At 32.6% G+C, this 24,639-nt stretch overlaps 1 protein-coding gene across 5 annotated transcripts in view; it reads left to right on the forward strand.

Moving 5' to 3' along the window:
- LOC135138991 (myelin regulatory factor) overlaps nucleotides 1–24,639 on the forward strand; it is a 98,767-nt gene that overhangs the window by 9,262 nt on the left and 64,866 nt on the right. For 4 of the 5 annotated variants that reach the window (XM_064069050.1, XM_064069053.1, XM_064069051.1 and 1 more), the window contains exon 1: nucleotides 3,938–4,227. The exons of the other annotated variant lie outside the window; for it this stretch is intronic. In XM_064069050.1, coding sequence (XP_063925120.1) covers nucleotides 4,173–4,227 — 55 coding nt within the window. In that variant the 5' untranslated portion in view covers nucleotides 3,938–4,172. Of the gene's footprint in view, nucleotides 1–3,937; nucleotides 4,228–24,639 lie in introns of those variants that run through there. 5 annotated transcript variants of the gene reach the window in all.

Raw genomic sequence — 24,639 nt, forward strand, 5'->3', positions numbered from 1 at the left:
TAGAGGGGCTATGGACAATGTATATATCCTGCATCATCTAATAGAAAAAGAGTTGCTAAAGGAAGGAGGTCGGGTATATGCACTGAGAGGAAAGAAGAAAGAAGAGGACTGAGTGAAAAGTTAATTGTAGCAGCAAGAGAGATTTATAGAGAGACAGTGACTAGTGTGAGAGTGCGAGGAATAGAAAGCAAAATGTTTTGGACGACGAAAGGATTGAGACAGGGATGCCCATTAAGTCCCAGTCTGTTTGCTTGTTACATAAGCGATATCGAGGAAATGTTTAGAGGAGTACAAGCGGGAGGAATTGTGGTGGGGAGAGAAAAGGCATGGTGTTTGGCATTTGCAGATGATTTGGTAATATTCGCGAAGGATGAATGTGGAATGAATGAGATGAAAAAAAATCTGCAAAGATAGGTACTTTAAAAGAAACAAACTGGAGGTAAATGTAGAAAAAACAAAAATGATGGTGTTTTGAAAAAAAGGGAGAAAAGGGGAGGAAAAAGTGTGGCGTTGGGAAGATCGAATCATAGACACAGTAAAGGAGTTTAAATATTTAGGATTTAAGTTTACAACAACTAACACGGTAAAAGCACACATAAGAGAAAGAAGGGTCAAAGCGATGCCGATAATGGGAATGGTGTGGAGTATAGGTGAGAGAATATTTGGACATGACGTAAGAAGAAGGATGAAAATGTTTGATAGTTTAGTTAGGAGTGTATTAATGTATGGAGTGGAGATATGGGGATGGAAGGAATATGCAGAGGTGGAAGCAGTACAACAAAAATATTTGAGGTGGATGTTAGGGCTACGGAAAGAGACGCCAGGCTATATAGTAAGAGAAGAATGTAAACGAGAGAAATTAAGAGTATACACTGGGAAAAGAGCTGTAAAGTATGATGAAAGGTTGAAAGAAAGAGAGGAATGTAGGATATTGTATGAATGCTGGAAGGAAAAAAAAAGGAAGTAGGGAAAGAACATCACAAGGGTAGACAAGGATATTATGAAAGACTGGGATACGCATGGATGGAAATAGAGAGAAAGAGAGAAATGGGGGTGAGTATGCGAGAAGAGTTGTGTATGCGTGACAGAGACATAGATAAACAAGAGAGAAGAGCGAGTGTAAGTAATTCTAGGTACAATGCAGACTATAGAAAGATAATAACAGAAACCATACCAAAGTACCTAGACAGAGAAAGCGCGAAAGAAAAAAAAATAATTGCCAGATTTAGGTGTGGAAATGAAGAAAGAAATAATAAGTTTTGGGTAAGCGAAGGTGAGAGAATGTGTAGGATGTGTGGAGAAGGGCGAGAGACGATAGAGCACATGCTGCATGACTGTGAGGAGAGCAAAGAAAGAGAGGAGAGTGTGACAGAGATATTGAATGAAGACGGAAGAGGGGTGGAATGGATGAAAGAAGTGGAGAGGACAAGAGTAAGGCTGGGGCAAGGGGGGATGGGGTAAAGGAAAGAAAAATTAGTTATTTAGTATTTATTTGGTTTTTGTTAACTAGGGAAAAAATTGTAGTGTCAAGAATCTTTTTAAGCCCGTAGGGTAAAAAACAAACACTTACTAATTTTTTTTTTCGATTTTGAAAATTCTTGGTACTTTCGATTAAACTAAATGGAAACATTACGAAATTGTAAAATTGAAAAATTCAAAATTAAAAACTAAAAAGTATCATATGAAAACTGAAAATAAAATAAAAATCTGTCAAATTGAAGTATTAAAAATTAAGGAAATAGGAAAATTTGATAGTTACCTCTCTTTTCTTTGAAGGTATCTCATGTCCCAAAATCAGTCTTATCTTAACAAGCCCTAGCCCCGTCCACCCACCCACCCTCTCTTTTTTTGGAAGGTATGTCATTTCCCAAAATCGGTCTTATTTTAGCAGGTATTAGCCCCGCCCACCCACATTTTCTGTTTTTAGAGGGTATCTCATTTGCCAAAATCAGTTCTTAGCAGGTACTAGCCCCAATCCTGCTTTATTATAAAATTTGATTTTGCGATTTTCGTTTTGTAATAACCTCTATAAAGTAACAACTATTGGAGTAATTAACACCCCGCGGTCCGCACAATTGTGGACAATATGAAATATATTTAAAGCAGATAAACAACGGGAAAAATGTAGATATTCTCAATTTCTCAGAACATGCTTAACTTCGACTATTTCCATTTCGAGAAAATTCGAATATTTGCACGTCCTGATTACAAGCATCAGCGGTTAAAAGGAAATGAAATTTCATTTTGTCTCCTCAACGCGGAATAGAGGACTGATTCATTAAATATTTGCAACATTTCACAGCATTTGGTGTTTACAATTTCCTCAAAGTTAAATTGTAAAATATTGTAAAAACATGATACCAAGTGTAGAAATTCGATACGGATTCATAAATCACACATGCAGAAGCATATTATTTGATGAAATTGAAATAATATTAACTAATGTAAATTTTGAAAAGAACGCCATCTTATTGTTGGTGGGGATGTTTATACAAATTTTGGTTAGCGTTTTCCTATCTATACGATATTCCTAATACGCCTAAAATTTGACAATAATCGGCCAAGTATTTAGTTTTGAAGTTTATCTCTGTAATAAAAATCTGGACATACAGATAGACAGACAGACAGAAAGTCAGGTAGACAGACGGAAACGGAAGACCTAAAAGAAGTCATGAAACGTCGAGAAAGTATAAAAGTAGCAGTCGTCCAGTCGACTCGATTACAACACTTCCGTAGCTTCAGGAAGTAAAAATTACCTAAAACAACTGCAAATCAATAATAAATTGTACACTGTCAGTTACATTCGCCTACGTTTTCCTCCACAAAGTGCCGTAGCTTTCAACAGTTTAGAAAATTAATGTCCTTCGTGCGTTTTAACGTATTTTTATGACCCACGTATCGATATAATTTCCCGTAGCAGTGATGCGTGAAACGCAGCTTGTCCGTTTATTGCCGATTAAAGGGTATCATACGCACCCTTGGCAGGTGAGCTCCACACTCCCTAAAAAAACACTTTTCCATTAACGAATAGACAAAATGACAAAAACCGGAAAAAATTTAAAATTACCACCCCAGAAAATAACCCATCGACAAACGGATACGCACCGTCAAATCAAACCGGAAGGAATTTAAAATCGGTACCCCGAAGAATAAAAAATGACCCAGACTTCGAATGGAAATATATCATCAAATCTAAATTCTGTTGTAATGACGTCCGGGGGTGAATGAAAGAGGCGAGTTTTTTCTTGGTGATCTTCGCTTCCGTATCGACCAAACGTAGTTGTCAACGGGCATTTGTTCCCCGAGAGCACGCGATCTCGGCATTATTGGCCAACGAGGATATGTAAAATGTCGATTTTGAAAGAAAATTAAAATAATAATTGAAATGATGTTTCAGTGACGAAGTGACCATGACAGAACGTATTTTCTTGTAACGTTATTTATTTATTGTAATATGAAATATTTTCGTACCGATTTTGAATAATAAACTTTTATCACCGAGGCAGCTTGTGGTATTTTTGCTGACAAAATTTCGAGGTGCTTTGGCCTCATTCTCGTGAAAGACGGTCGTCCATGTTTTTGCAACGTCACGTGAACAACCCTCCCATTTCCAACGTCCAATGACATAGGCGATCGATTTTTCAGCTCTTGTGGTATTGGACAAGTTTTCGCCCAATCGCCTATTACAATCCGGTATTGTTGTTAGAACAAAACTAGCGTAAATAAATAAATAGTGATTAACAATTTCTAATATTACTTCAACATTGAGGTTGATCGTTCGAAGCTTGTGAGATTTGCAACAATTTTCTACTTGAATAGAGTTGTTGTATCTTTGTTCCTCTCCCCCTTCTCTTATTATCGGTAACTTGGTAACCGGAGGGGACAGGTGGGGGCCAAATATCGTTTAACTCCTTAAATATTTTATTAAATAATTCAGTTTGCGTTGCAACAGATTGTTTGCGGTGCGTTGTTGTTTTTTCTTTAATTGCACGAATAAGAGAATCTTTGTGACCAGCGATGTTTGTGATGAAGTGACGATTCCCGATGTGAAATTCCGATGAAAATCATGTACGAACAGTGGTGGAATTTATTGTTTTGGTTTGATTTTTGCTGAGGGATTTTTCTGGTTTAGTTTTTACTTTAGTTCTTGTGATGTATCAGTGATTGGAATTATGGAATTTTGGGATATGGATGATCGCAGAGAAACTAGACATCGAAATGGGCATGGTAATTTTGAACACCTTTATCTTTGCTTTTTTTAGAAAGAAAGAAAGAAAGAAAGAAAGTTGTTTTATATTAATACAAGAACTTTTGGTTATTTAAACTTTCTTTGCTTTTTTCTTTCCTTGTCGATACATTTGAACTTTCCCTATTATTTTTATTTCATATTCTTTTATTATTTGTGTTTTTTATTTCCGTTTTAATTACTCTCAAATCTCTTTTAAATAGTTTCTTTAGCCATTGTTGTTGATTGATTGTCTTGCCACAGTTTTTATGCATTTTTAAGTGTGAACAGAAGTGAATGTGACACATGAAAAATTACTTTTCAATATGTTATTAAACTGGATTTTAAAACCCTCAACTACGTCCAGAAATTAATAATTCATTGTTATTCATGCATAAATCACAATGATAATGATAATCTTATTAAAATGCGTTCAAATTTCTCTTGCTTTGGTGACCCACGTATTTGTGATTATTTTATATATCGGATCAGTTTAAATTCATTGTTATTCGATATTTATTTTACTCATATACCATCATTAGGGAATATGTTAATAACAAACAAAAATATAGGTGCAAGGTGAACTGTCATATGATTCTAGTTTTTAGTGTAAAAACAATATATTGGTACGAAACGAACTGAAAACGTTGTGTCAATATGAGAATGGCATATTTAAAGATTTAATTACAAATTAAAAAAATATCACTTTTAATAGGTCATTCCCCTTAATAAATTTTGTCAATTTTTTATCAGGTATATTGTGCTAATGTGACAACAATGTAACATAATTTGTAAGCGAGTTATCCTTGGAACCGAATCCGTATGTCTTCTTTGATATGATATGTTTAACACAAAAAGGCAAAAACTAAGGTAAAGTGATTTTTAACTTTTTTTTTTCTTGCACTGGTAATGCGCTGTGACAACTTTTCTTTTGAGCTGTGACTAGTATTACCCATGTTGATGGCGTCATCACACATTTTTTATTAGTCAAATTAAAAACGAGTCAGTTACCCCATTTTCTCGAGAATGTGAGAAAACGCATGTCTTTATGTAATAATGATAAAATAAGAATTATAATGTTAATAACATTTTGTTCATTTGAGGTTAAATTAATAATTTTAGTCCTCTGTTTTGAGAAGACAAACTCGTTCATATCAATAGAGAAATATGTATTTTGCAATTACGCTCCACCCCTCGGTGTAACAACGAATGAAAAATTCATCACGATTGAGATGGGGGCGGGTGGGTGGGGCTTACTCTGTTTTTTTTTTTTTCTTAATATATAGAATTTTCTTTCAGTAACAGGATAGTTAAACATGTTTTCAGTTTCTTGTTGGGAAAAGAAGACTTCGTATATTAAGAAAAAATGGACAAAATATAAGCCCCGCCCACCCATCCCTTCCCAATTGTGATGAATATTTTATTCATCGTGAGATGAAGGGCGGAGTTTAGTTGCAAAATCCCCACTGAAGAAATGAAAAACTGAAAAAGTTAAAATTTGAAAAAAACAAAGAAAAAAACCGAAACAAAAAATTGCGAATTGAAAAGTCTATGAAATGAAGAATTTAGAAATCGAAAAATTGAAATATTTAACAATCAAATATTGAGAAATTGAAAAAATAACATTCGAAAAATTGATAAACCGAAGAACTGAAGAAACGAACAATTGAAACATTGAAAAACTAAACATAGAGAAACTTAAAAATCGAATCGAATCGAAAAATTGGAAAGAAGAAAAACGAATTGAATCGAAAAATTTGAAAAAAAAGAATAAAATCGAAAAATTATAGAATCGTTAAAATCGAATAAGTGAAAAAGTTATAAAATTTAATAATTGAAAAATGGAAAAATCCTAAAATCTAAAAATTTAAAACGAAAACTAAAAAAATTTGAAATTCAAAATTGAGGAAACCAAAAATTTGAAAAACCGAAAAATTGAAAAAATAATAATTTAAAACTAGTGAAACTACAAAAATCTAAAAACTGAAATACTCAAAAGTTGGAAAATTAAAAAACTGAAACATTTTACCTTGAAAACTCGAAACATTGCAAATCGAAAAGCTGTAGAAACAAAAAAAAAAGAATAATTGAAGAATTGATAAACTCAGCTCGAAAAAGCAATGGGAGTGGTATTTATGTCCGGTTTTTTGTAGAATTAAAAAAAAATGCATTTTTTGTTTTCTGATAACCTCTATAAAGTTAAAACCACTGGCGGAGAATAAACTCCCGCGATTTTTTTGGCTTGAATTTTTCAATTCTTTGATTTTCCATTTTTTTTGTTTCTTCATTTTTTCGATTTGTAATTTCACGAGTTTTTAATTTTTAATTACTCAATTTTTGGATTTTTCAATTTTTCATTTCTTGAATTTTCCGTTTCAAAAATTTAACAATTAAATATTGAAAAATTCAAAAAGTAAAAGCCGAAAATTTGCAAATCGAAAAATTGAAGAAATGAAAATCTGAAAAAGTTAAAACTTAAAAAAAATGAAGAAAAAAACCTGAATCGAAAAATGGTAAACCGAAGAACTGAAGAAACGAAAAATTGAAACATTGAAAAACTAAAATTAGAGAAACTTAAAAATCGAATCGAATCGAAAAATTGGAAAGAAGAAAAAACGAAGTGAATCGAAAAATTTGAAAAAAGAGATAAAATCGAAAATTTGTAGAATCGTTAAAATTGTAAAGTCGAAAAACTGTAACATTGAATGATCGAAAAATTTAAAAATCGAATAAATGAAAAAGTTAATAATTGAAAATTGGAAAAATCCTAAAATCTAAAAATATAAAACGAAAACTAAAAAAATTTGAAATTCAAAATTGAGGAAACGAAAAATTTAAAAATCTAAAATTTGAAAAACCGAAAAATTGAAAAAATAATAATTGAAAACTGGTGAAACTACAAAAATCTAAAAATTTAAATACTCAAAAGTTGGAAAATTAAAAAACTGAAACATTTTACCTTGAAAACTCGAAACATTGCAAATCGAAAAGCTGTAGAAACAAAAAAAAAAAGAATAATTGAAGAATTGATAAACTCAGCTCGAAAAAGCAATGGGAGTGGTATTTATGTCCGGTTTTTTGTAGAATTAAAAAAAAATGCATTTTTTGTTTTCTGATAACCTCTATAAAGTTAAAACCACTGGCGGAAAATAAAACTTTCGCGATTTTTTTGACTTGAATTTTTCACATCTTCGATTTTCCATTTTTTTTGTTTCTTCGTTTTTTCGATTTATAATTTCACGAGTTTTTAATTTTTAATTACTCAATTTTTGGATTTTTCAATTTTTCATTTCTTCAATTTTTCGTTTCGGTCTTTTATTTTGTTTATTTTTTCAATTTTTCGATTTTTCAATTTTATAATGTTTCCTTTGTTCAGTGTGAAATTTTTCAATTTTGGATTTTTCAGTTTCTCGATTGTTCAATTTTTCGTTTCTTTAACTTCTGATTTGCAATTTTTCTAGTCTCTACAAAAAATTACCATATGAAATGTTTTTAAAAGGGTAGAATTTTCTAGAGAGATAATATGTTACAATTATTAAATTCCGCCCCTCGTCTGATCACAATTGAGATTGGGGTGGGTCGGTGGGGCTTAATCATTGTTTTGTTTTTCTTTACATACATAGTTTTCTTTCAACAAATTTTTGCCGCACAGTACAAGAGATATAATAAAAAACAAAGTCAATCTATTATTCAATAATTTTGGACTGTACTCTTATGTAAGTCACATAGAATATCTTGTAGGTTCTCCTTTTTCTTGAAAAACTGAAAAATCTAAAAATTGAAACGTTCAAAAGTCGGGAAATCGAAAAATTGGAAAACTTAAAAATGAAAACTCGGTGAAATATCGAAAATTAAAAAAAAAAACGAAACATTCAAAAATTGCAAATTGAAAAACTGACCAAACGAAAACTTGAAAAAAAGTGAAATTGAAAAACAAAAAATTATAAAATCCGAACATTGAAAAATTGTAAAAATAAAGGAAATAAAAAACTGAAACGAAAAATTGCAAATGGAAAAATTAAAAATTGAAAGCTCGAGAAACACAAATCGAAAAATTGCAAAATCTAGAAATTGAATTGAAAAGTTGAAACACTGAAAAATTAAATTTAAACTTCAAAACTCGACAGAATGATTGACGTTATTTACGCCACTGGTTTTTACTTTAATAGAGGTTATCAGAAAACAAAAATGGCAAAAAAGTGATAATTTTTCAGAGAAGTGGGATTTATTTGGCCGCACTTCAGAGGCGAGGAAAGTTCTGTTGAAATAACCTCCAACCAATTTTTTGACAACCGGATTATTAGTCGAAAAACAAAGAATATTTGGTGATCTTATTCTTCTGGACTTTTTTGTGCTCCTATTTAAAGAACCGTATCGAACAGAGGAATTTATTGCATAAAATTAATTAATCTTGTACCAATTTTCCTTGTAACTTCGTACAAACTTATTTTATTAAAAATTTTATTAAAGGTCTACCATTTTTGCTTTTATATTTTTATATTTTTTTGACACTTATTAGTGTGGGTTAATCCCCGCCATGATAAATCTTTTCTAAGGATAACTCGATAACAAATTCAGTTGCTTGTCCGATATTTTGTAAAAGTAAAAAGTAGTCGAGTAGTTAGTCCCTCTTAAAATTTTTTTATAGTATGAATTGACATTGATGAAGAAGGAATTACTTAATATGAAAAATTTGAACTGTTATTCAAAATATTTGAAGCAAATTTCTTCTTATTTTCTCTTGAAGTTGCCTCTTTATAAATGAATTGCAGAATCTGTTAGCAATGACACAGGTTTGGAAGCAATGTCCTGTGTATTCTGAGGAGGCAATTACGCTTGGAATTTTTCCAAATGTATCAATACCCACTGACTGATATTATATTTATATTTATATATTTATAATAATAATAATATGATTTATTATGCTTCAATTTATAAAGAAATTTGCACTCACCTGAAAAGTAAGTTAATATAATACCATAGATATAACCCTATGCATCGAGCAATGTTCAAAAACGACGCATTTTGCCAAATTTTACCAAAGGTAATACAGTTGGGAAAGTCGTTAATATAAATTATAAAAAACAAGGGTACAAGTGTCGACGCCTGCGGAACACCCATGACTAGTTTCTCTGCAGTTGAATCAACATTGTTAAAATACACAAACTGAATTCGTTGACTTAAATAGGATTCAATTAACATGATACTATTCTTATTAACACAATAACGTTTCACCTTATGTAAAAGAATATTATGGTCGACACAATCGAAGGCTTTAGTTGAGTCAGAGTTTATCATTGAAGAATAACTTTTGCTTTCAAAGGCTTGAAGATCTTCGTAGAACTATTATTACGAAAACCAAATTAAGAAATTTTTAAAAGGTTGTCTTTAAATTGTTCACTAAGCTGAATTTTTAGAATGGTCTAAATTTTTTACCTGTGGTATTTATAATAGATAGGACTGAGTTTGCTAAGTCACATACCGTCGAAGAAAATAAAGGGCGGGTGAGAGGGGTTAATACTTGCCATTTGCCAAGATACGACTGATTTTGGCAAATGACCTATTCTCTAAGAAAATGAAGGGTAGAAAAAAAATATTTGGCAAAATCAGTCTTATCTTGACAAATATTGGCCCCGCCTACCCACCCTTTATTTTCTTCGACGATATGCCATTTGGCAATATCAGTTTTATCTTAATAAATATTAGCCTCGCCCACCCGCCCTTCATTTTCTTAGAAAGTAAGCCATTTGCCAAAATCAGTTTTATTTTGGCAAGTACTAGCCCCATCCGCCGGTCCTTTATTTTCCTAGAGGGTTAGTACTTGTCAAAATAAGACTGATTTTAGCAAATGGCCTAGTCTCTAAAAAAACGAAGGGTGGGTGGGCGGGGCTAGTACTTGTCAAAATAAGACTGACTTTAGCAAATGACCTACTCTCAAAGAAAACAAGGGTGGGTGGGCGGGGCCAATACTTGCCAAGATAAGACTGATATTCCCAAATAACATGCCTTATCAGAAAATAAAAGGTAGAAGGTATATAATTTGGCAAAATCAGTCTTATCTTTACAGGTATTGGCCCCGCCCACCCACCCTTTGTTTTCTTCGAAGATATGCCATTTGTCAATATCAGTGTTATCTTAGTAAGTAGTATGGTCTATAATTGGAAACAATATTAGGATTATTCTTTTTTAAAACAGAGACAACCTTAGTAATTTTTAAATGGTCAGGGGAAAACAGATTTTCAAATCCATTTGTTAATTATTTTTGTTACATAAGTTAACTCTCATTTCTCTAGATTCAAAATTATTGTTTCAATTTTCCCATCTATCATCACAGTTTGTTAAAATGTGGGAATATTTTTCAGTGAAAAAAAAAGTTGGATTCTTTATAACTCAACGTTGCTAGATAATTGACATTTGTCACAGTAGAAAGATTTTCATGTTATTTCTGCGAGAGTATGAAAAAATGGGTCTTCCGGTTCCGTCTGTCTGTCTGTCTGTCTGTCTGCCGTTCGCCGTTCGTGACGATATATGTTAGACATAATCTCCGAAACTACTAGCCCGATTGTTGTTAAATTTTATATGTGTGTTATATGAATATCATGTAGATGGTAAAACGCTAACCAAACTTTGTCTAGTCATCTCCACCAATAATGTGATGACGTGACCTCAAAATTATACGTAGTAATGGGTTTTAAATTGTATAAAACAACATATTCCTATACGTGTAGTTTATGAGTCCGTGTTGAGTTTTTACCCGAAACGCCCAGATTTTTAGAATTTAATTTTGAATCTGCAAAACCGAATACTTTGAAATTTTGGAGATCTTTTAAAGTTATCATAAGAATGGTAAATTTTTTATCAAAATGTGTTTGCTAATCCCCCAAAAAAAAAAAAATTGATGACGTCACCTCAAAATTTTCCCAAAAAAATCCTATTAATGTGCAAAATATGATGAATCTATACTTGTGAACTTGTGATTTATCATTGCAGTAATATTTTTTAGATTTGCTTGTACAGAGTGTCTCAAAAAAATTAATGACTGAGTCAATTTATTTTATTGATTAAACCAAGAGTCGCAAAATTGAATACTTTGAAATCTTGCAGACGTTTTAAAGTTATTGTAAGCATGGTAAATTGTTAATCAACATATATCTGTTTATTCCCGCAAAAATTGATTACGTCATCTCAAAATTGTGTGAAGTAAAAACTCATTTGAAACATACGCGTAGCACTCTTCTTTCCATTAATTGTAAAATTATATACATACATTTTTATTTCAACTTATATGGATTCTCATAAAAAAATAAAATTTACGATAAAAAATGTTATAGTTTTTTGAAAATGCTGGAAATAAGTTTCGACCAATTTTTTTAATTTTGAAATATGTGACCAAAAAGTTATGATTATTTATTGTTGGTAACATTAATATTTTTTTATGTAGATGTGTAAAAAGATGTCTTTGCGAGTATTATAGTGACATAGCATTTTAATCCATGAAACTATAAATAAATATGCAATTAAAATAATTGATAGAATTAGTCATTGCAGTAGAACTAGAAAAAAATTATTTTTAATTATCATCGTCAATCTTACGTCGAATAATAATTGTTGTTGAAGTAGTATCTGTCTTTTTGGAACTTAACAGTTACTGCAACTTTTAATTCATAACAGTGCATGACCTTTTTTGCCGAAAAATGTAGAACAATGACAATCCAACGTCGCATTATGCGTGCTTTTCATTTTAGAATATCGAATCTAACACTTTCTGATTCCGAAGTTTTGTTGTATTTTGTACCAAAAATTATTTCCGTGACCGAACGTATTATTTTATTGTTACATTGCGAGTGCTACATCCTGTAAAGAATCCATTTGATTTATAATTTGTTACATTATTTTTTGTGTAATACTTGCCATAATACTGTTTATTCTTTATTGTTAGGAGTGTTTTTAATTCGGATCGTATTTTTACAATACTCGATGATCTAGTCAAAGGAAGTTAAATTTAATGTCAAAATTATTTTAAAGCAATACCTTTTGAGTTTTTTTTTTTCTTCAACAAAAATACAATAGTAAGCAATCACCGTGAAAACTTTAATACTTTCACTTTATTTGCTATTTAATAATTCACCATTGTTTTAACTTTACCTATGCGTCGTATCTTATAAACAGAACATAAGATGTTAAAAAAATCACTATCTTTTTATTTTCTTAAAATTTTTATTATTTGTTGTTTAAGAAACACAAATTTTACCCAAACTGCTGACGAAAGTTGTATTTTGTCAAATGGTTTTTCCATTAATAAATAGATACATACACAAACGGTTAAAAATAACCAACCATATTTGTGTACAATATCTTCTTTATCCACATAATTGTCATCATCAAAACAAGTTTATGTGTTTTCTCTTTCAATGACATATGTTATTTGTTTTTTACATGTTCCATTTTTATTTCATAGTTATCGTTTTGGTTCATATCGTCTCACTTATTTTATTCGATTTTGTAACAAATCTTGAGACAACAACTAATGAAAACATCTTACTCACAAATTAGCATCGAAGAAACTAAATATTTTCCTTTTCTGTGACGCAGTCGTTCTATTTATACAGTTTATTAGATCTAATCATTTCATTTTTATTTCGCATTTTAAAGCCAGCCGAAACAATCGGGCTCCAGTATTTCTCCTCGAACTTTTCCAGTTTTTTATAGTCATCATCCTCATCAAAACGATGGTAGTTTGTTTAGTCAATAGCGCACTCGATTGTTTATCGTCGTCGCCCGGGCAACCCGTCATATTTTTCATCCTATTTGGCGAATAACAGGTTGCCGAATCACTGGATCGATTTTCCACTTTTCTCATTCTCGAATGATGGTGCATTTAAATCGGGCCTAATTAACCGTAGTGGCGCGTGCGAAACGTAACACTCTTACTCGCTGAAACATGCTCGACTTGGTGAATAATGAACATGATAAAAATAATTATTTAGCGAAAGTCAATCGAAATCTGAACAATTATAGTATCATAATAACGGTTTCGATTTTCTTTTCGTAGAATGAAGAAAAGGATTTCTTCGACGTTGATATGCTCTGTTAAGTCGATTGTCGATTATTAGTTTGAGCACTTGTGTTTTGAAGAAAATAATTAAAATGGTGAGATTGGATGTTTTGCGTTTAGAAAAATAACGAAATGCGTCGGTAATGTGGTCCAGTTAACCTAGAATTTTTTGCAAAGTTTGAAATTTAAAAGTTGGGTTGCGGTAATTAAAATGAGCAAAATAAAGCGACAATTGTGACGGTTAGATAAATTGCTTACAATTAATCTGGCGTATTCTATGATGCACAAAGAAGATATTTTTTTATGTACATAATTAGTTTATAACGTTGTTTATTGACAGATATCCATATTAGGCGTGCAGACAAAAACAATTTGTAAAATTTAGAGACTCCTACGTTTTTTTTTATCGTATGGTGTGTTTGCTTTTTCATTTATTACTATTAATTCAAGTTCATCGCTTTGGACAATAGAGTTATTTGTTTTATAGTGCGACAAAATAATTAGGATATAAATGACTTACCATAAAGCTGGTCAAAAATTACGCATTCACAAATTTCTGTGAAATAAGCATTATCGTTTTTATAAACAAAATTGTAGAAGCTACGGGAAAAAGAAAGATATACATATGGCAAGGGAGGAATAATGGATGGAATGGAGAATGTAGTGAGTTGAAGAGAAAAGCAAGGGAAAAATTAAGAAAATATAAGAACAACAAGGGAAGGAAAAAAGAGTACCTAAAAGCAAGAGAGAATTATAGGAGAAAATGGGAAGAAAGAAAAAGAGAAAAACGAGAAGAAGAAGAGAAGACAATAAAGTCCCTGAAAAAAAGAAGTATGGAGATATATAAACAAGGAATGGAGACGGAAGACTGAAGTCAGTAGGAAAATCAAAATACATGAATGAAAAAGACACTTTATGGAATTATTGGGAGGTTGTGAGGAAAAATGCTGCAAAATAAATAAAGGAATCACAACGACGAAAGAAATGTGGAGAGGTTCGGAAATAACAGAAGATGAAATAGGAAGGCAGATTGAAAGACTGAAAAGAGGAAAGGCACCAGGAGGGGATGGAATCCCGAACGAAGCGGGGATGTTCAGGACAGAAGGACTGAAAGAAAGGATATGGGAAGTGGTAGCTGGAGTATACGCAATGATACTAGATGAGAGGTTACGAAAGGAGATGGAAGCAAGGGGTATGTTACCAGACGGTCAGGCAGGGTTTAGGAAAGGAAGAGGTACTATGGACAGTGTGTACATCCTGCGGGATTTAGTGGGAAGAGAAATAAGGAAAGAGGGTGGACGAATGTACGCATTGTTCATAGATTTCAAAGCAGCGTTTGATAGCGTGAATAGAGAGAAAATGTGGGAGTATTTGAGGAGAAAGGGAGTAGATGCGTATCTGGTAACGAAAATGGAAGAAATATATGAAGAAATAGTAAGTACGGTGAGAGTGAATGGAATAGAAAGCGAGAGTTTTGATACAAATAGAGGAGTGAGACAGGGATGCCCACTCAGCCCCGTATTGTTTGTAGCTTATCTAGGAGATATAGATGAAATGTTCAGAAAAGCACAGACAGGAGGGGTGGTAGTAGGCAAAGAGAAAGTGTGGTCGTTGACAGATGATTTGGTGATTGTGGCAAAGAAAAGAGAAGAAATGAAAACAATGATTAAAAATTTCGAGAAGTATGTAAAAAAAAAGGAATTGGAAGTGAATGTGGAAAAAACAAAAATGGTGGTGTTTTGACAGTAAGAAAGGAGAATGAAGAGTGGGCATCGAGAGGGAAGAACATTGAACAGGTGAAAGAATTCCAGTACTTAGGATATACATTAAAGAGCAATAACTCAGATAGAGCGCATATTCAAGAAATAGTCCGAAAAGCGAACAAAATGATAGGAATAGTATGGGGAATAGGAGAGAGAAAATTTGGACATGATTATAAGAGAAGAGTGATGTTTGATGGTTTAATCAAAAGTGTATTTATGTACGGAGCTGAGATTTGGGGATGGAGGGAATATGAAGAAATAGAGAGAGTGCAAAAAATACTTGAAATGGACATTGGGATTGGAAAAGTATACGCCGGGGTATATAGTGAGAGAAGAAACAGAAAGGGAAAAAATGAGAGTGGAAGCGGGTAAAAGGGCGGTTGGATTTGAAGAGAAGTTTAGTGAGAGAGGTGATTGCAAAATATTGCAAAAATGTTGGAAAGAAATAAGAAAGGAAGGGGGAAAAACATGTTTGGAACGAAAGAGACAAACATTATGAAGGAAAGGGATATGCATGTGAAGAAATAGAGAGAATGAGAGAAATGGGAAGGAGTATGATAGAAGAACTGAGTGTAAGAGACAAGGGTATAGATAAGCAAGAACGCAGATCGAGAATATCGGAGTCTAGATATAATGCAGAGTATAGAAAAATAGTAAAGGATGAAGTACCAAAGTACACACACACACACAGAGAGAGAGAGTATAAAGGAGAAAATATAATGGCGAGATTTAGGTGTGGAAGAGAAAGAGCATAATTTTTGGACGCATCAAACTGACAGAAGGTGTAGGATATGTTGGAGAGAGGGAGAAACAATAGAGCATATGCTGGAAGGATGTGAAGGATTGAGAGAATCGGAGGAAAGTAGGGAAGAAGTGCTGAACGAGGATGGAAGAGGACTGGACTGGATGAAAGAAGTACGGAAGATAAGAGAACTATGGCAAGGGGTGGGCAAGCAGACAGAATAGAACATTTATTACATAAAACTCGAATATTTATTTTATTTTATTTATTTATTTTTATTGATTTATCTGTATTATGTAGATTAAGTTAATTTGTACCCCTACTGGGAAATAATAATAAATATTTTTTATGTTTACCTTTAAACATTTGTTTGCGCTTTGTTGGTAAATGATTACCAAAAAAATCTATTCATAGTTGTACGAGTAAAAGACTTATTAGGGAACATTTGAACCCAGTAGGTTGTGACTAGGTATTTGGTAAAAGTCATTATTTCTAAATATAGAAGGCTGTAACTCTATACGAGGAATTAATAATCGATATTAATTGGAAACTCTATTGTTGTAAATATTTCGAAACCAACACTACAGCAAACATCTACTCATATTTCTCCGAAATTCTTATAAGTTTATGCTGAGTGAGTCAGAGTTCTGTTCTGTTTTTATTTATTTACTCCATTTTGTTTTTTAAATATTTTTCTTATTTGCGATTCAGTATTACTGGTTGCCTTAAAATAGGAAACAAAAGTTTTACTTTGGACAAATGTTTAAAATAAACTCTATCTAAATCTATAAACATTGCTAAAAATGTCCTTCATCATGTTTTGAACAGACTCGAACTCTTCTTTTTATATTTTCAAAAACATTTTGATTGAGGTAATATAGCCTGACTAACTTCAGTAACATCACTCTTTATTTCATTAATGTCACTAATGTGATCCCTGAACAGTGTTTTTAAAAAGCCGAATAAAAAAAAATCCAAAGAAATAGGCCTGGGGATCTCGGAGGCCGTAAATCAACCAAGATCAAGTGTTTGTCAAAATAAATATTCTTGAAGGTATGTGTTTGTTGCACCGACTTTTTGCTGGTTATCATTCGTACATTCATGTGTTCATTCATCGTTAAAGGTCAATGCGAAAGACTATTGGTTGTAGAAACAAATGACTAAGTGAATTTCATGAAAAACAAGTGTTTATCTAAACAAATTCCTGATTGTTAAATTGTGTCAGAACTAGTTAACGATGAAACTCCCAACATGAACTGTGAGTTTACAAACAATGAATCAAATTTACACGTGTTAGCATCGGTCGAAAATCCGCATTTTTCCGCTTGAAAGAATTAGCTACACGTGTTGGGGCAACTGTGGCGTCGTCGCCGTTACGATTAATTTTCGTTAAACAAAGGATTTCTCCTTTTTATTAACTACCAAGCCAACTAAACCTAACTAGCTAATTCACCACGTGGTTTTCACTCACAACAACAAACCAAAAGTGACCCTTTTCCCTTTCTATCAAGCCGCCAACTTCTCTCACTTCCAACCCTTTCACTACCAGCTCTCTAACTAACATTCCAAGCAGAACTACCAACTACCTAAAACGCGCCAACGTGCACATGGTTGCCTATGTTTAACGATTTTCTTGATTCTTCGAACACATTGTTTAAAAACTCAAGGTTCTCTGCCGCGTTTAGTCTTTTTTCCGATACTGGCTCACACATTTATGGAAAACCGTTGTTGAAATCATACTTCTTGAGGAGCGTGTGGATTTTCATCGCATTAAATGTGAGTGTTGTGGCTGTTGAAAATAGCATTGCTTCATCTGTAAATAGAATGCAATTTAAAAAGTTAGGGCGTTTACGACATTGCTCGAACAAGCATTCGCAAAGCTTGCACTTTTTTGAGCGTGGTGTGGATGTAAGCCTTGTTCTTTTAATATATGATGCACTACAAACTGTGAAACTCCAATTTCAGCTGCAAGTCGGCGAGTGCTGATGTCGGGCTCTTCTTCGACTCGTTCCAAAATTTGTTCTTCAGCTTGCAGTATTCTTTCGGTTCTATCACGGCCACGATCATGAGTTTGAGGCTTGAAGGTATCAGGGTCTCGGAGATGCTGTAACACTCGATCCATAATTCGCGGGCCAACCTGGCGTTTCCATCAGCGACACAATAAAGCACAATGTCAACCCGACAATCTATTTTTTTAAGTTCTTATAATTAAAGTACGAGTATGTGCTCTATTTCTAATTTCGAAATCACAAACGAAACTGTGTAAAAGTTAGTTATTTGTAAATTCGATATAATTTAAGTGATTGTTGACAGGGTATAAATTAACAAGAAATAAATTCGGACTTCAGATTTTTTTACTGCATTTTGCACTTTTTTAAATCCTTTTCAATATATTGTTTAATTGGTGTTTATTAAAAAATTAACAGAAAACAAGAAATTGCAGAGAAATATGTGCCATAGAAGAAAAAATATGGATTTTTTTTCCATTTCATGACATAAATATCCCATTTTTATACTGAATAATCATAAAATGTTTGTCTAATGAGTTAAATTTATTAACCAAAAATTGTCAAGTTTATTATTGCGCACAAATCTAAAAATGAATTGAAAAAATTGCAACCTATTGAATAAAAATAAGAACAAGTATTAATTAATTGCAATAACTGAAATGATTATGATCAGTGATCTGAATTAAATAGGTTTATATTAATTTAGAAAATTACAAGAATCTTTATTAGTCGCGCAACAGCTGTGAGTACAAGTTCTTTTGATCGACATTTTCATTATTGAAACCGTAAGCGGACTGCTACGTCCTATCTGAATTTTTAGCACAGCATCCCTAGAACAGCATTCTTTTTTGGCAAGATGTTGTAAAACTATGCCAAGTGCTACATCTGGTATGTTTCTGTTTCTGTCTTCGTCTGATACACTGTACACAGGTAAGGACTGCTCGCACTTCTTAGCTTGCGTATCTGTGTCGGACGAAAACAAAAACAGAAACATACCGTTCGTACTATACTGCATGTGTACTATCGCACACAAAAGTATTGTCGGTACCCAGCAGCGAGAGGTATTAGGCTTCTCTGCCTCTTCTTTGCAGATTTCCATAATCACATAAACACTTAGGTACATATAGAAAAGTGGACAAGAAGTAAAATATCCTGGTTTTAAAGATTTGAATGAAATAGAAACGAGAACTTTATAAGATAATGTACAAATACAAACACTTGAGTGTTTTTTTTTTAATTGAATAAATTTATTACAAGCAGATTTTAAAAGGGACGTAGTATTTTTATTAATGGATCTACCTGATCCAGTGAGCAATCGAAAAAACTGACGAATACTGACAATTTGAAAATGACACGAGGAAATCTTTGAATTAATTGTGTAAAAATTTAGACAACGTTTGTGTCGGTTCAAATGATGAAACATGGTCCCAGTTATTTAGTTGTTTTTATGCCCTTTTTTAACTTACATTTGTGTTTTATCATTGACTTCCTATTAATAATTTATTAATTACACATGAGTTTTTTTCCATATAATATATATTTGACATTATTTCGCAGTAAATTCGGGCACATTGTACAGGGTTTTTATAAATTATTCTAAGGGCGTAATTGGCCATGTATTTCAAGAATCCTGCTTTACTGAAATCATGCCTCACTATGACAGTCCTCACTTGTCATAAATATAATTTGTAACCTGTCATTTAAAGTGGTCGTTTTTATTGTTTTAACGTTTTTCAAGTGTGAATTACAGTAATTCTCGTTGATTCTGTTGCAACATGAAATTGAACAATGGGCATTGACGAATGTATTACACATTTTTGAAATTAATTACTGTGATGTTTAACCGCAATAAATTTGTTTCTTTTTATTGTAATGAATTAGTTTTATTAAAAAAAATTGAAATATTTAGACAACCAGTTATGCAGATGCGTGTGGTATTTGTCGTGCGTCTTTGGGCATTTAGTAAGATCCAAAACTGAGAGGCGGCACGTGTTCATGACCTACTTCGACCTTATAGTCATTTATAGAAACCCTGTATAGTGTAACTTTACACCTGGTTGCAACAGAAAGTTGAATCGAACCATAAAAAAATGACCTAAGTTTATTTAGACACATACAATATGGTCTTTAGCTTACGCTCAGAAAGTAAAAAGAATAAATTTGCTATACAGTAAAACATATGTATGTTTTTAAATAAAAAAAGAAATATTACAAACCACCAACAAAAAAAATGCAATTTTATGTAAATCGCGAAGTACGTTATCAAGTTAGGGGTTAACTCTACATATCTATATTTATTTTGGTAAAAAAAATCTACATTTTACAACACATTGCGAACATCATAATTAACAATAACCAAAAGTCATGTAGTATTACAAATAAGCAATGTGTTTTTGTGCATAATGTAGTATCTAAATCCATAAATCCATCTAATTTTTTTATGTGTCTGTGATCATGTCTTAATTTTTCGAGGAATTTAATAATATACGATAATATTAAATTTTTTATTAAGTAATTATTTATTATACATTTACGCATATTTCCCGAGTGTAATCTAGGAAAGTGTGTAATAGCTTCCATTTGAGAAATGTATACTGTGAAATTCGGTTTACAATTATGGTGTGAACAGCAAGATGTTAATGATATATTGGTAAGATCATTTGTAACTTTCCTAAGAACAGTATTTATACTATATCCACTGAAGTCAAATTATGTTGGATAAATTATTGGAAAGACGATAAAAACATTGTTTAGTTTTTCATTAAAAAAAAGGTGCTTACGTATTAGGAATTAAATATTTAAATGTTTATTTAACCAGAAGTCCAATTCAATTACATTTCTTCAAGTGCCTTTTGAGTTGCAGTAGCACATTTTTCCGAAGATATAATTTGTATAAATAAAAATCCATTTGGAACGGAAATGAACAAATCGACTCAATAAACCACAATATACTTGTAACTTTCACCATCAACTTAGAAATAATCAGAGAATCGAATTCTTAGAACATACCATTACTCGAACATCTGATAAATTTGAATTTCGAATGTATAGAAAAATTACAACCACCGACACCACAATGCGTGCCACTTCAAACTATTCAGAACAACACAAAAGAACAAAAGAAGCAAAAAGAAACAATCCATAGTAATTTCACACATCCTACAGAGAATAGCAAGAATCCTGAATTGTGTTTAGATTGGAGAAATTGGACGTGGGATCCAATAACAAAAATACCAGTTTAAGGAACATGTTTTCTCGACGTTTCATGACCACTAGTCCGTCTGTCCGTCTACCGTCTGTCTGTTTCGATTTTTGGTAATAAAGAAAATCGTCGAAACTACTGGAAGGATTCTTGTCAGATTTTATGTGTATGTTATAGGAATATCGTGTAGATGATGAAACGGTAACCAGAATGTGTCTAATCATCCTCACCAACAGTTTGATGATGTCATTTCAAATTTTTCATAACAAATACATTTGTGGTTTATGAATTCGTGTTGAATTTTTCCCTCGGCAATCCAAATTGCTCAGTAGCGATCACTTAACGTCTCCTCGCAACGTAAAGCTAGTGGGTTCGATTACCTTATGCTACTATTTTGATCCCTACAGACGTAAAAATAGAATCCAGAAATGTTGAACAAAACACAAGGAGACAATTTTCGAAATCATCGTCATGTTTTGCCGTTTTTGCCTTTTGTTGTCCATTTGCGGTTGTTTATTTTCGTTTTTGGTGGAGTGATTGTGGTTGATATGACATTGTTTATGTGGTTGAAAAAATTTAATAAGCAATTATTTTTGGTAAATATACAATTACTTACTTCAAGTAACAAGGTAAACGTGCCGAGAATAATATGCAACAAGAAAAATAAGCCAGCGGCTTTCAAACATTTACTGTGTTTAGGGAACACGATAATCGGATCAAAGCAATGAAGCGTTTCCTAAACCACGAAGAGAGGTTCAACGCGTGGCTTGCGGCTTGCTAGAACCCTCTTTTTACAAAACCGATACTGGAGCGGATGTGTAGAGAGGATCCAATTAAGATTGAGAAGTTGTACTGTAATGGAGTGCAGACGTTGAGGCGTAATTAAAAGTAATAACGTATTCGCATAAGAAATAACGCGAGTTTTCAAGCTGAGGCAGTCTTTGAAGCAGTAGACGATCCAGTTGTTGAGTTTCAACTTCCATTTTCCTACCTTCAACTTGTTTTAACTACCAACCATCAATTTCTGTTTGACATCTTCACGTATAAATTTATCGTTGAATTTAAGTTTGTTACTCTTGCGAATGAAGTCCGACATCATTGCCATATTATGCAGAAAACCCCACAAAATAGAAAATTCCTTCACGAAGACTTAGATTAAACGTAAAATTACTTGTGTTGGTGTAGGGATAATATGCAGATGTTCTTCGTTCTTTAAAGAAAGCTCTAGGAAAATCGAAAATCGTAGTGTCATTAGCTGGTGGATTATAATTATTATGTAAGTGACTCCGTCGTGACTAATAGATCGGTATTGTTCGATAGATTAACTCGCTCGTTGCAAACTTTTAGATATAAGAACTAATTGAAGTTAATTCTACCGGCCAAATAATTTCATACTGAAATGACGTCAACTTTTCAGTGAGGAAATTATTTGAGCTGTTTCTAATATAATCGATAAAGTATCGGCCGAGCATAATCGAGTCATTCTTAGAGAAAATTTACCATGTCGGTGATTAAACCGCACTTTTGTAGGTTTTCGTTGCTCCATAGTCTCATATTCTTTGGTTTTCGCAATATTGTTCGACAAATTCCATACGAAAATCGTCGTTGAAATGTGAGTGTTGTGCGTGTTGAAAACAGCATTGCGAGTGAATCCTACTTCATCCGTAAACAGAATGCAATTTAAAAAGTTAGGGCGTTAACGACATTGCTGTAAGAACCATTCGCAGTAAATTGCACGACATGGAAAATCAACGAGCTTCAAAGCTTGCACTTTTTGAAGGTGGTGTGGATGTAAGCCTTGTTCTTTTAATGTACGATACACCACAAACTGTGAAACTCAAACTTGAGCAGCAAATCGGCGAACGTTAATGTCGGGCTCTTCTTCGACGCGTTCGAAAATTTGTTCTTCAGCTTGCAGTATTCTGTCTGTCCTATTACGGCCACGATAGTGAGTTTGAGGTTGTAGGTACCATGATCTCAGAGATGCTGTACCACTGATGCAAATGTTCGCGCACACCATAAAGTATTACCATGTCGACACCCTCTGAATTGGAAAAATTCACTATTGTCAAAGACGTTAACCGAACACATGACGGCAACCAACTGATACATGACTGGCCGTTACCGTGTTTTTGCACGTTGCTTATCAGTGCGCCGCTTTTTTGTTTCTTAATCCTAGTCGTTCTGTGTCAGTCATTGTGGTAGTTATGGTAGGTCAAGAAACACTATTAGTGGCGTGTATAACAATTTATATTTAATTTCAAATAATTTTTCTTGACGTAAATGTTATTGCGAACTATTCCCCCCTTTTTTATTGCATACACTTCGAAATCACCTTGTATACAAGCGTAAGGAACTTCGTTTCATACGGGTGCCTCACGAAATTTCACGTCTTTTATTTTTTACATATTAAATTTGACATCTTAAGGCCAGTCCCCACGTTTTCTCAGCGGAATTTTCGCTCTATTTTCAAAATGTAATATCTCCGTTATTAACAGATCTATAGTTTTCAAATTTTAAATATATGTTGTCCATAACTTTCTTTATATAACATAAATATAATACAAATAATAATATAATAAAATTTTGTTAAAAACAGCTTGTGATCATATTACTTTTTTAATTTTAGTGAAATTTTTGCATAACGTATTTTTAAAAATCAATATTTCAGTTATTTATGGAAATTTTGGAACGGGGTTGTCACCACTGTTTTCAGCTTGCAAAACTTGAGAAATTCTACGAGGTCGATTTTTGACTTTATTTGTTGGGACTGAGATATAGTAAAAATAAAAGTTAGCAACTTCCATGATATACGCTTTTTTTAACTGTGTATCGTTTCTAAAAAATAAAATCGACGATATGTCTCGTATGATTTCTGGAGTTTTGTAAGCTGAAAACAGTGTTGAAAACCGTGTTCTGAAATTTTATTTAATAATTGAGATATTGATTTTTAAAAATACGTTATGCAAAAATTTCACTAAAATTAAAAAAATAATATGATCACAAGCTGTTTTTAGCAAAATTGCCCTTGCGTTATATAAAGAAAGTTATGGACAACATATATTTAAAATTTGAAAACTATAGATCTGTTAATAACGGAGATATTACATTTTGAAAATAGAGCGAAAATTCCGCTGAGAAAACGTGGGGACTGGCCTTAAGTTATACTGACAAAAATTGCTATAGAATCATTTTCAAAATATCTTCCTGAAACATCCAATCAAGTAACGTAAAGTAACAAAAATAATCGTTTCTATTCCCTTTTCCCGCGGTTTCGTTTAGGCCCAACTCACCAAATTTTATGTTTAATAACTCGTTTCTAAAGTTTCTAGGGTAATTTTTACTTGGCGTTTGAAAATATGTAAATTAGGAATAATATTTATCGATTACACGAGATTTAATATTTCTCCAAATTTGATAAAATGTCTTCTTTTTCTAAAAAAATTGCAAAACGAAAGCGTGATAAATCGTGAATCAAATTTTATCCCTTTATGGCCTCCCCAAAAGTTAAATATTTTAAGGTTATTGAAATAAGTATGGTAAATCTTTCTGCATAGAGGCGGGAAAATTAATCAAAGTGGAAATGGGGCTCCCGCAGCGTATAGGTTGTGGATTTTACGCAAATTGCAAAATCAAGGCTTAT

This window comes from Zophobas morio, unplaced genomic scaffold, assembly GCF_036711695.1.
Source record: "Zophobas morio isolate AGI-343-1 ecotype UQ-CSIRO unplaced genomic scaffold, CSIRO_AGI_Zmor_V1 ptg000030l, whole genome shotgun sequence".
NCBI lineage: Eukaryota > Metazoa > Arthropoda > Insecta > Coleoptera > Tenebrionidae > Zophobas > Zophobas morio.